The sequence below is a fragment of the Artemia sp. Qi Xiang Cuo genome, chromosome 11 (assembly GCF_049724085.1).
Source record: "Artemia sp. Qi Xiang Cuo chromosome 11, ASM4972408v1, whole genome shotgun sequence".
Lineage (NCBI taxonomy): Eukaryota > Metazoa > Arthropoda > Branchiopoda > Anostraca > Artemiidae > Artemia > Artemia sp. Qi Xiang Cuo.
Genome location: NC_142804.1, coordinates 29300121 through 29313315, shown reverse-complemented (window position 1 = coordinate 29313315; position 13195 = coordinate 29300121). Strand labels below are relative to the sequence as shown.

Genomic DNA, 13195 nt, shown 5'->3' with positions numbered 1-13195 from the left:
AAACTTCAAAACATGCTCATTCGATTGGAAATTAAAGAGCTAGTGCCCTTTTTAATAGTGAAAGTGATTGGAGTGTAACTAGCCCCCTCCCCCCCCCCACGCCCATAATTTCCTCAAACACATCCAATCAAAATTTTGAGATAGCCATTTTGTTCAGCGTAGTTTATTACCAGATATAAAATATATTTTTGAGGAGGACACTCCCCCAAAACCCTCAGGGGAAGGGTTTTAAGTTATACCCTGGGGGCATATAAGGTTTTTATAGAAGGCGCTGTCGTAGAAACTTCAAAAAAGGCTCATTTGATTGGAAATTAAAGGGCTAGTGCCCTTTTTAATGGTCAAAAGGGATTGGAATACAACTAGCCCCCCCCACACCCATCATTTCCCCAAACACATCCCTCAGGGCAAGGGTTTTAAGTTATGCTCTGGGGGCATATAAGTTTTTTATAGAAGGCGTTATCGTAGAAACTTCAAAACATGCTCATTCGATTGGAAATTAAAGAGCTAGTGCTCCCCACACAACTCTTAGGGCAAGGGTTTTAAGTTATGCCCTGGGGGCATATGAGGTTTTAATGGAAGGCGGTGTCGTAGAAACTTCAAAAAAGGCTCATTCGATTGGAAATTCCGAGGGCTAGTGTCCTATGTAATAGTCGAAAGTGATTTGAGGGCAACTAACTCCCCTCTCACGCCCACCTTTTCCCCAAACATATCCAATCAAAATTTTAAGACAGCCATTTTATTAAACGTAGTTTTAAGTTCTGGAAATTAGGTCTTTGAGGATTACAACTCCCCCAAAGCCCTCAGGGCAAGGGTTATAATTTAAGGATTCTCTGAATCCTTAATATTATTTCTTATGGAAGGGATGCTCGTATAAACTTTAGAGAAGGCTCATTTGATTGAAAATTGAAAGTTCTTGTTCACTTTTTAAGAGTCAAAAGAGATTGAAGGGCAACTAGTCCCTCTACCTCCTCCACGCCCTAAATGCATCAGATAAAAATTTTGAGATAGACATTTTGTTAAAATAGTTCAAAGTTCTGATAATAGAAAACTCCGGTGTCGACACAGCCCACCAGGGCCCAGGGGTAGGCGTTACAAGTTATGCCCTGGGGCATAACTTATTAATGGGGGTTTATAACATATGGAAAGGGATTTTGTATGGGAACAACAGATAGGAAATCTATTATAATTACCCAATTATTAGGTGAAAATACATTCTCTGTGATAGATGCAAAATTGCTTTGGCCCACAAACTCCTATTAAGGTCAATTCCAAACAGTCGTGATCCCTCTGTGTCAGCAAGTGAAATCGTCTAAACCCCCTTATTGGAGCTATTTTTTCAATCCATTCATTGTTGTCAATCGCTGTCCACAAGTTATGCAAGCTGTCTATTGATCATATATAAGGTTTTTATCAAAGAGGTAATCGTATAGACTTTGAAAAAAGCCTCATTCCATCTAAATTGAAAGTTCTAGATCCGTTTTTTAAAGTCAAGAATAATTGGACAGTAAGAACCCTCCCCCCCCCCCATGCCATAAAAACTTGAAGCTTTTTGCAATCAAAAACAAACAAAAATTAATTTAAAAAAAACTTTTCGAAAAATAAGTTTTTCAAAGAAAAGTAAAGGCCATTTTAAACTTAAGCTCAGGAGATACAAATACCTGTTAAAATTCAAACTCAAAACCACCAAAAATTACTATTAAAGAATTAATGAAACCAAAAACGAACAGAAATTAAGTAAACAATCATAGCAAAAAACATACAACAAGTATAAATATAAATGAATAAATAGATCTTAAAGCGAGTAATGCTTAGATTGAATATGAAAATCAAGCTTAAAACGAAAAAAATTTTGCTGTTGAAGTATAAATGAAACTTAAAACGAACAGAAATTAAATAAACAGTCAATGCAAACAAACATACAATATATATTAATGTAAATGAATAAATGAATCTTAAAACGAGTGAAACTTAAATTGAATATGCAAATCAAGTTTGAATGGATTAAAAATAACTACAAACAAGAGTTTGGGTATCGTCTCACTGCAGAAGCTTAAAACCTACTGCGTCATTGGCGCTTTACTGAAAACGAATTATATTACAAATGTTTTCTTTTGTACTTAATATTGAAAAAAATATTAAAATTACAGTAAAATTTTGAACTGATGAGCTTTTAGCAATTAATATCATTATGCATCAAACATCAGTTTAATTTATTAGTTCTTTTCAAGATTTGTCAAGACAGATATAGTTTCACTACAAGCAAAATTTGGATACTGCCCCCTTCTTTAACTGTAAAAACCTAAAGCCTTCTGCGTCATTGGTGCTTCACTGAAAACGAATTACTCGTATATTACAAATTTATTATTTTCCAGTTCTTACAGCAGTGAAAATGAAAATAAAAATTAAAGAGAAAAAAAAATCTTGAACTGATGGATCTTTCAACAATTAATATCATTATATATCTAATATTCAATTTGATTTTGTTTATACTTTCCAAGACTGTCCAAGACTCATATAGTTTTGCCAATTTTTTTAACTCTGCCATTTTTTGTCACTAATCGTGTTAGTTTGTTATGAAAATATTCTATGGCTTCTAGGCATTTCTATTTGAGCGGAAAAATGCACCTCAAACTTTGTGGAACATGCGTTTTCTTGCCTGAAACATCAAAATATAATAAAATGTCAAGTTTTGGAGTGTTCCACCACTCGCAAGCAAGTGCCATAGGTATTTTTCAATCCGCATGGTCAATTTAGGGGGTGGAGAGTAGGCTAATTCTCGTCGCAGCCCCATTCCGTCGTGGTATGGTTCACATTTTCAACACCTGGCGTCTGGACTATCATATAATCTACCAAGCATACAACTACCCCAAATCAGTATCAATAAATAAATGAAACCCTAAACAAATAAAAATTAAAATAAATATTAGAGTCAAACTCAAAACGAGCATAAATTAATGTGAGTAGGGTTCAAAACCCCTATGCTTTCTAAAAGCCAGAATATATTTTGTACTTTACTGAAAAAAAATCAAATGAGTTTACTGAAAAAAAAATGTGCATCGTTAATTTAATATACAAATGCTGATATTTATTCCCTAAAATTTTAATTAATTTTTGATTTCTTAAAGTTACAAAAGTGAAAATATTCCAAAGAATTGTTTTCAGTAAAGTGCCAATGACGCAGTAGGTTTTAGGTTTCTGCAGTGAGAAGATACCCAAACTTTTGTTTGTAGTTATTAATAAAAGGAATCATTATATAGATGATGATGCAACACATACTTAACACAAATTTATTTTAGTTAAATTCTTTATAAAATCATCATAGGTAAAAATTTCCCATACCGTTAATCAAGCTCGTGCCAACTGCACGGGAGCCAGCTATCTTAACCACTAGAGGATGTAGAATATATTAAGATATCTGGTTTTTGAAGTAGATGTTAAAGAACATAGTATAGCCAATAGTAACTCCGAAGTTATCGGGGTACTAGAACATTATAGAGAGCTGTTTAATCCGGGTTGCAGCGGTAGCTAGCAGCCTAGTAAGAGACGATCACGGCCTGTAATAAAAACTAGCTATATTGAAAGTCGATCATTAGAAGAACAAACCATTGCATATATTGGACTTATTTAGCTGCCCGATTCGCTGAGGTCCGTACCTTACTATCCCAAATAAGGAAAAGACTTGGAATTTTTCCTGTTTGTATTCGGTTCTATATCTGTTATAATGAAGAATGAGCGCTAGCTCATTGTAACCGTACTAATTAATAGTAGTAGCCTTTTAGCTGATAATGGAAGGAACCACGAAAATCTGATTCATACAATTTTTTCTGAACATTATACAGCAAATGTTATATTATTGTATTGTTTCCCCTATATTTCCCTAGAGAAACATTGAATTGTTTCCCTATATTCTAAGCATATGTAATTTTGATGATTCGGGATAGAAAATAAAGAAAATTCGGGATAATAATAAAGAAAATAAATTGAACTCTCCAAAATGATTGATTTTTTGAACCAAAATTAATGTCCTTGCATTCATTTGAATATCAATACAAGAATCAACCTAGTAAAAATTAAAAAATGACCTAGTTTTGTTTGCTATGACAGCCGTACTTTATCATTTGCTGTGTTTTTTGTTCTCTGAAACGTCTAAATTTCGCTTGTTTCCTGGTTCTTACATTTCAGTTGAATTATGCAGCTTCGTTCCTGCGCGCCATTTAAATTTTGAATTTTTGGCAGTATGAATTGCTCTGAAGTTGATCTCCCTGTGGTAGATACTATACTTCAACATGTAGAAAACATTTTCAAACGTATTGAAAATTCAGGTAATATCCAGAGTGTATAGATTTTCCTGCTGTTTATTTAAGCACTTTTTAATGGTGTTTGCAAAGGGATCCTAGACCAAGGCCAAAATTAGCCTAGGGCAAGACCCCTAGTAGCCTACTCAGCCAGTGCCTAGGCTAATCTTGACCAGATGTTTGGTAAAATTCTACTTTAGCTACTTTTGGCTATCTCGGAAAGGGGTTAGGTTAGGAAAATGAAACTTTCAGGGATGGGTCTACAGGCTAAAGTATGTCCTGGGAAGGTATTTTGAAGTAGCCTACCTACCTTGGTAAAGTTCTATGAAATCCAATAGAAATTTTGGTAATTCATTGGTAATTCATTTCCAATAGAAATGCTTATTATATTCGTAATCAGCTTAAAAAAGGCATTGAATGGTGTATTCACTTTTGTCCTAACTCAATAATATGATTTCATAGAACTTTACCCCTACCTCCACTCCTTCTCCCTGTAGAGGATCCTGACCTTTGGTAACCTTTAAAAAATATGTGTGATATAAAAGTGAAACCTTGCAAAATAGATCTTCTGCTTAAATGAATTAGCCTACAACAAAATTGTTTTCAGCTTCACAACTTTGCTCAATCCCAATTTATAAGGTTTTAAAGATATGCCAATGCATTTCCAAAATTTGGAAAAAAGCATTAGCCTAATATGGCTTAAAATTCTACTCAAATAGCTAACAGGAATTGCATTTTCAGAACTAAAGCAAGATAAAAAGAAACCAATAGGCCTAACTGAAAATTAAGGTAAAATGTTGTTTTGTCAAAATTTCAATAGGTATAGCCCTGCCATGTAGGCAAATTGGTAATTTTTTTGCAAATAATATTAGCCTATTGACTTACAAAGAAAGTAAACATACCACTTGATGCCTTTTTTATGCTCCTTCCAAAGATAATAATCATTTTTGTCAGAAATGAATATTACCCTCACCCCTATATATACCAATTCAGGGTATATATTTGCACCTTCGGGGGGGGTGGGGGGTAAATTTTATTCCTAATGTAAATGGGAGGTAATTTTAATCTTTACCCTTACCCCCCTAATGTGCTAATAATTACCCTGAATTGGTATATATAGGGGTGGGGGTAAAATTTATTTCTGACAAAAATGATTATTACATTTGGAAAGAGCATAAAAAAAGGCATTGAGTAGTATGTTTACTTTCTTCATAAGTCAATAATATGATTTGCAAAAAAATTACCAGAAAATTTCAGGACCCACAAGAGGGGAAGTAGTGGAGTTAGGTGCTTCAAAATACCTTCCCAGGACATGCTTTAGCCTGTAGACCCATCCCTGAAATTTCTGTTTTCCTAACCTAGCCCCTTTCCAAGATATCCAAAAGTAGCTAAAGTAGAATTTTACCAGATGTTCTTATCAAAAATTATCTTTCCTATACATAGACAGCAGGCTCCTAATCTTGGACATTACATGTATAGGGTTAGATAGTTGTGATTTGCTAATGATTAGGACTAGGCCTAGTCTGGACCAGTTGTGACTGGCTGACTATAATCTTGGAAAATTTTGTCTTTCAAAATTTGAAAGACAAAAGTTAGCTCAACACTCTAGTTCAATTATTCTCTTTCACAGCGCTTGTCCTAGATTAAATCCATCCAAGGTTGATTTTCTGTAATTAGGATATGTTGTTCAAACTGGATCAAAGATTAAACAGTATTTTCTAAGACTAGGCTCAAGCTTCAAATGTGGCCAAGATTAGGCTTCATTGTTGTCTATCAGTAGGCTATGTTTGAAATTGGTAGTGTTGTATAGGCCTATAGTTAAAATATTCAAGCTAATCACACACTTGTTAAAAAGATTTTGACATATCCAATGGTGAAACAATCCAATTTCTAGGTAATATGATAGAGGTTTTACAATGATTTAGCTGTTAAAGAGTAGATTTGCTGAACAACTACTGGGTATCTTACCCCAGGCCTATTTGTTGAATGGGTAAAATTCCAGTTGAGGATACCTATCTTTAACCCTTCCTCTCCATAGAGCACCTTGGCTCACTTTGATGAACTTTTCAGTCTTTCTGTCTTAAAACTGAAATCTTGGGAAGAAATAGGCTAGATCTACTACTGAAATGTAGCACAAGGAAAGTATTTGTGGTATTTCGAAAATGTGAAAGTATTTTGGTATTGTGAAAGTATTGTGGTATTTCGAAAATAGAAGCTCTCCAGAAGGAGACATTATAGAACAAAAGAGATATTTTCAGATTACTAATTTTATGTTCATGTTTATAACTTTATTTGGTTTTTGACAATTCATCCTTAGCCCCCTACCCTGTAACAGTCTGTTATAGCCATAGGCTATTTATAATGCTAGCTTATGATTGATGAAAACTGGTTCAAAAACAGATATGAATGGAAAAAAAGGAAATAGGATTCATTTATACTTGCTGCATATTATAAAGTAAGAATTCTGTGTTTGTTTTGGTTAGTTTTTTTTTTATATAGCCTAGGACAATCATTGCGATTGCCAATTAGATCATTAGAGGGGGGCTGGGAATGAATTGTCAAAGCATGAACAAAACCATAGATGTAAAATTAACAATCTAAAAATGTGTATCTTTTTGTTTAATTAAATAAAAAAAAGTTCCAGAAGAAAATGTTTTTCAAAAAAAAGTAAAGGCCATTATGAACTTAAGCTCAGCAGATACAAATACCTATTAAAATTCAAACTCAAAACGACCAGAAATTATTTCTAAAGAATAAATGAAACCAAAAACAAACAGAAATTAAATAAACAATAGTAGCAAAAAACATACAACAAGCAATAACATAAATTAATAAATAAATCTTAAAGAAAGTAATGCTTAGATTGAACATGAAAATCAAGCTTAAAACGAAAACAAATATTTTGCTATTAAAGTATAAATAAAACTTAAAACAAACAGAATTTAAATAAACAATCAATGCAAACAAACATACATTATATATTAATGTAAATGAATAAATAAATCTTAAAATGAGTGAAACCTAAATTGAATCTGCAAATCAAGTTTGAATCAAATAAAAATGACTACAAACAAGAGTTTGGGTATTGTCTCACTGCAGAAGCCTAAAACCTACTGCATCATTGGCGCTTTACTGAAAACAATTCTTTGAAATATTTTCACTTTTGTAACTTTAAGAAATCAAAAATTAATTAAGATTTTAAGGAATAAATATCAGCATATGTATATTAAATTGACAATGCACATTTCTTTTCAGTAAATTCATTTGAATTTTTTTTCAGTAAAGTACAAATTATATTCTGGCTTTTAGAAAGCATAGAGGTTTTGAACCCTACTCGCATTAATTTATGCTTGTTTTGAGTTTGAGTGTAATATTTATTTTAATTTTTGTTCGTTTTGGGTTTCATTTATTTATTGATACTGATTTGGGGTAGTTGTATGCTTGGTAGATTATATGATAGTCTGGACACCAGGTGTTGAAAATGTGAACCATACCACAATGGAATGGGGCTGCTACGAGAATTAGCCTACCCTCCACCCCCTAAATTGACCATGCAGATTGAAAAATACCAATGGCACTTGCTTGCAAGTGGTAGAACACTCTGAAACTTGACATTTTATAGTATTTTGGTGTTTCATGCAAGAAAATGCATGTTCCACAAAGTTTGAGGTGCAGTTTTCCGCTCAAATAGAAATGCCTAGAAGCCATAGAATGTTTTCATAACAATCTAACACGATTAGTTACAAAAAATGGCAGAGTTAAAAAAACGGCAAAACTATATGAGTCTTGAACAGTCTTGGAAAGTATAAAGAAAATCAAATTGAATATTAGATCTATAATTATATTAATTATTGACAGATCCATAACTTTAAGTTTTTTTTTCTCTGTAATTTTTATTTTCATTTTCAATGCTGTAAGAACCATAAAATAAAAAATTTGTAATATACGATTAATTCGTTTTCAGTGAAGCACGATTGACACAGAAGGCTTTAGGTTTTTACAGTTAAAGAAGGGGGCAGTATCCAAATTTTGCTTGTAGTGAATGATATTATGCATAATGATATTAATTGCTTAATGATATTAGCATATATGATATTAATTGCATAATGATATTGCATAATTAATATTAGCATAATGATATTAATTGCTAAAGCTCATCAGTTCAAAATTTTACTGTAATTTTAATATTTATTTTCAATATTAAGTACAAAAGGAAACATTTGTAATATAATTCGTTTTCAGTAAAGTGCCAATGACACAGTAGGTTTTAGGCTTCTGCAGTGAGACAATACCCAAACTCTTGTTTGTAGTTATTTTTATTTGATTCAAATTTGATTTGCATATTCAATTTAAGTTTCACTTGTTTTAAGATTTATTTATTCATTTACATTAATATATATTGTATGTTTGTTTGCATTGATTGTTTATTTAATTTCTGTTTGTTCTAAGTTTCATTTATACTTTAATAGAAAAATGTTTTTTTTCCTTTCAAGCTTGATTTTCATATTCAATCTAAGCATTACTTGCTTTAAGATATATTTATTCATTTATATTATTACTTGTTGTATGCTTTTTGCTATGATTGTTTATTTAATTTCTGTTCATTTGGGTTTAATTTATTCTTTAATAGTAATTCCTGGTCGTGTTGATTTTGAATTTTAAAAAGTATTTGTATATACTGAGTATAAATTTAAAAATTCCATTACATTTATTTGAAAAACTTATTTTTAGGAAATTTTTTTTTAATTAGTTTTTTTTTGTTTTTTATGGCAAAAAGTTTGAATTTTTTATGGCATGGGGGGGGGGTGCTTACTGTCCGATTATTCTTGACTTTAAAAAACGGATCTAGAACTTTCAATTTAAATCAAATGAGGCTTTTTTCAAAGTCTATACGATTACCTCTTTGATAAGAACCTTATATATGAACAATAGACAGCTTGCATAACTTCTGGACAGCGATTGACAACAATGAATGGATTGAAAAAATAACTCCAATAAGGGGGTTTAGACCATTTCACTTGCTGACACAAAAGGGATCACGACTGTTTGGAATTAACCTTGATAGGAATTTGTGTGCCAAATCAATTTTGCATCTATCACAGAGTATGTATTTTTACCTTATAATTGGATAATGATAATAGATTTCCTATGTGTTCTTCCCATACAAGACCCCTTCCCATAAGTTATAAACCCCCCTTAATAAGTTATGCCCCAGGGCATAACTTACAACTCCTACCCCTGGGCCCTGGTGGGCTGTGTCAACACCGGAGTTTTTGTTATCAGAACTTTGAACTATTTTAACAAAATGTCTATCTCAAAATTTTTATCTGATGCATTGAGGGCGTGGAGGAAGGAGAGGGGCTAGTTGCCCTTCAATATCTATTGAATCTTAAAAAGTGAACAAGAACTTTCAATTTTCAATCAAATAATTCCTCTCTAAAGTTTATATGAGCATCCCTTCCATAAGAAATAATATGAAGGATTCAGAGAATCCTTAAATTACAACCCTTGCCCTGAGGGCTTAGGGGGAGTTGTAATCCTCAAAGACCTAATTTTCAGAACTTAAAAACTACGTTTAATAAAATGGCTTTCTTAAAATTTTGATTGGATGTGTTTGGGGAAAAGATGGGCGTGAGAGGGGGGTTAGTTGCCCTCAAATCACTTTTGGCTATTAAAAAGGGCACTAGCCCTCGGAATTTCCAATTGAATTAGCCTTTTTTGAAGTTTCTATGACACCGCCTTCTATAAAAACCTTATATTCCCCCAGGGCATAACTTAAAACCCTTGCCCTGAGGGTTGTGGGGGATTGTCCTCCTCAAAAATATATTTTTTATCTGGAAATCAACTACGCTGAACAAAATGGCTATCTCAAAATTTTGATTGGATGTATCTGGGGGAATGATGGGCATGGGGGGGGGCTACTGACCCTCCAATCACTTTTGACTACTAAAAAGGGCACTAGCCATTTGAATTTCCAATCGAATGAGCCTTTTTTGAAGTTTCTACGACAACGCCTTCTATAAAAACCTTATATGCCCCAAGGGCATAACTTAAAACTCTTGCCCTGAGGGTTGTGGGGGAGTGTCCTCCTCAAAAACTTATTTTCTATCTGGAAATCAACTACACTGAACAAAATGGCTATCTCAAAAGTTTGATTGGATGTGTTTGGGGAAATGATGGGTGTGGGGTGGGGGCTAGTTGCCCTCCAATCACTTTCGACTATTAGAAAGTGCACTAGCTCTTTAATTTCTAATCGAATGAGCCTGTTTTGAAGTTTCTACAACAACGCCTTCTATAAAAACCTTATATGCCCCTAGGGCATAACTTAAAACCCTTGCCCTGAGGGTTGTGGGGGAGTGTCCTCCTCAATAATATATTTTCAATCTGGAAAGCAACTACGCTGAACAAAAATGGCTATCTCAAAATTTTGATTGGATCTGTTGGAGGGAATGATGGGCATAGGGGGGGGGGGGTCAGTTGCCCTTTAATCACTTTTGACTATTAAAAAGGGCACTATCCCTTTGAATTCCGAATCGAATGAGCCTTTTTTGAAGTTACTATGACAACGCCTTCTATAAAAACCTTATATGCCCCCAGGGCATAACTTAAAACCCTTGCCCTGAGGGTTGTGGGGGATTGTCCTCCTCAAAAACAGGTTTTTTATCTGAAAATCAACTACGCTGAACAAAATGGCTATCTCAAAATGTTGATTGGATGTGTTTGGGGGACTGATGGTCGTGGGGGGGGGGTCGCTAGTTGCCCTCCAAACACTTTCGACTATTAAAAAGGGCACTATCCCTTTGAATTTCCAATTGAATGATCCTTTTTTGAAGTTTCTACGACAACGCCTTCTACAAAAACCTTATATGTCCCCAGGGCATATCTTAAAACCCTTGCCTTGAAGGTTAAAAACATAATTTCTATCTGGGAAGCAACAATGCTGAACAAAATAGCTATCTCAAAATTTTGATTGGATGTGTTTGGGGGAATGATGTGCATGAGGGGGGGGGCTAGTTACACTCCAATCACTTTCGACTATTAAAAAGGGCACTAGCCTTTTAATTTCCAATTGAATGAGCATTTTTTGAAGTTTCTACGACAACGCCTTCCATAAAAACCTTATAGTCCCCCAGGGCATAACTTAAAACCCTTGCTCGAGGGTTGTGAGGGAGAATCCTCAAAAATATTTTTTCTATCTGGAAATCAACTAGGCTGAACAAAATGGCTATCTCAAAATTTGATTGGATGTGTTTGGGGGAATGATGTGCGTGAGGGGGGGGGGGGCTAGTTGCCCTCCAATCACTTTCGACTATTAAAAAGGGCACTAGCTCTGTAATTTCCAATCGAATAAGCCTGTTTTGAAGTTTCTACAACAACGCCTTCTATAAAAACCTTATATGCCCCCAGGGCATAACTTAAAACCCTTGTCCTGAGGGTTGTGGGGGAGTATCCTCCTCAAAAATATATTTTCTATCTGAAAATCAACTACGCTGAACAAAATGGCTATCTCACAATTTTGATTGAATGTGTTTGGGGGAATGATGGGCAAGGGGGGGGGGGGCTAGGTGCCCTCCAGTCATTTTCGACTATTAAAAAGGGCACTAGAACTCTTGATTTCTGGAAAAAAAATTTTTATTAATTTTTGTTCGTTTTTGATTGCAAAAAGTTTCAAGTTTTTATGGCATGGGGGGGGGGGGTGCTTACTGTACGATTATTCTTGACTTTAAAAAACGGATCTAGAACTTTCAATTCAAATTGAATGAGGTTTTTTTCAAAGTCTATACAATTAACTCTTTGATAAGAACCTTATATATGAACAATAGACAGCTTGCATAACTTGTGGACAGCAATTGACAACAATGAATGGATTGAAAAAATAGCTCCAATAAGGGGGTTTAGACCATTTCACTTGCTGACACAAAGGGATCACGACTGTTTGGAATTGACCTTGATAGGAATTTGTGTGCCAAAGCAATTTTGCATCTATCACAGAGTATGTATTTTAACCTTATAATTGGATGATTGTAATAGATTTCCTATGTGTTCTTCCCATACAAGACCCCTTCCCATAAGTTATAAACCCCCCTTAATAAGTTATGCCCCAGGGCATAACTTACACCGCCTACCCCTGGTGGGCTGTGTCGACACCAGAGTTTTTGTTATCAGAACTTGGAACTATTTTAACAAAATGTCTATCTCAAAATTTTTATCTGATGCATTTAGGGCGTGGAGGAGGGAGAGGGGCTAGTTGCCCTTCAATCTCTTTTGACTCTTAAAAAGTGAACAAGAACTTTCAATTTCCAATCAAATGATTCCTCTTTATAGTTTAGGCCTATACGAGCATCCCTTCCATAAGAAATAATATGAAGGATTCGGAGAATCCTAAAATTACAACCCTTGCCCTGAGGGCTTTGTGGGAGTTGTAATCATCAAAGACCTAATTTCCAGAACTTAAAACTATGTTTAATAAAATGGATGTCTTAAAATTTTGATTGGATGTGCTTGGGGAAAAGGTTGGCGTGAGAGGGGGGTTAGTTGCCCACAAATCACTTTCGACTATTACAAAGGGCACTAGCCCTCGGAATTTCCAATCGAATGAGCCTTTTTTGAAGTGTTCTATGACACCGATTTCTATAAAAAAAAACTTATATGCCCCCAGGGCATAACTTAAAACCCTTGCCCTGAGAGTTGTGGGGGAGTATCCTCCTCAAAAACATATTTTCTATCTGGAAATCAACTACGCTAAACAAGATGGCTATCTCAAAATTTTGATTGAATGTGTTTGGGGGAATGATGGGTGTGGCGGGGGGGGGGGCTAGTTTCCCTCCAATCACTTTCGACTATTAAAAAGGGCACCAGCCCTTTGAATTTCCAATTGAATGTGCCTGTTTTGAAGTTTC

The 13195-nt window shown here is 34.4% G+C and overlaps 1 protein-coding gene across 1 annotated transcript in view; it reads left to right on the top strand.

Moving 5' to 3' along the window:
* The first annotated feature begins 4215 nt into the window (after positions 1 to 4215).
* LOC148946849 (uncharacterized) overlaps positions 4216 to 13195 on the top strand; it is a 70535-nt gene continuing 61555 nt past the window's right edge. The window contains exon 1 of the mRNA XM_089097163.1: positions 4216 to 4322. Within this exon, the coding sequence (XP_088953289.1) occupies positions 4238 to 4322 (85 nt within the window). The 5' untranslated portion in view covers positions 4216 to 4237. The remainder of the gene's footprint in view (positions 4323 to 13195) is intronic.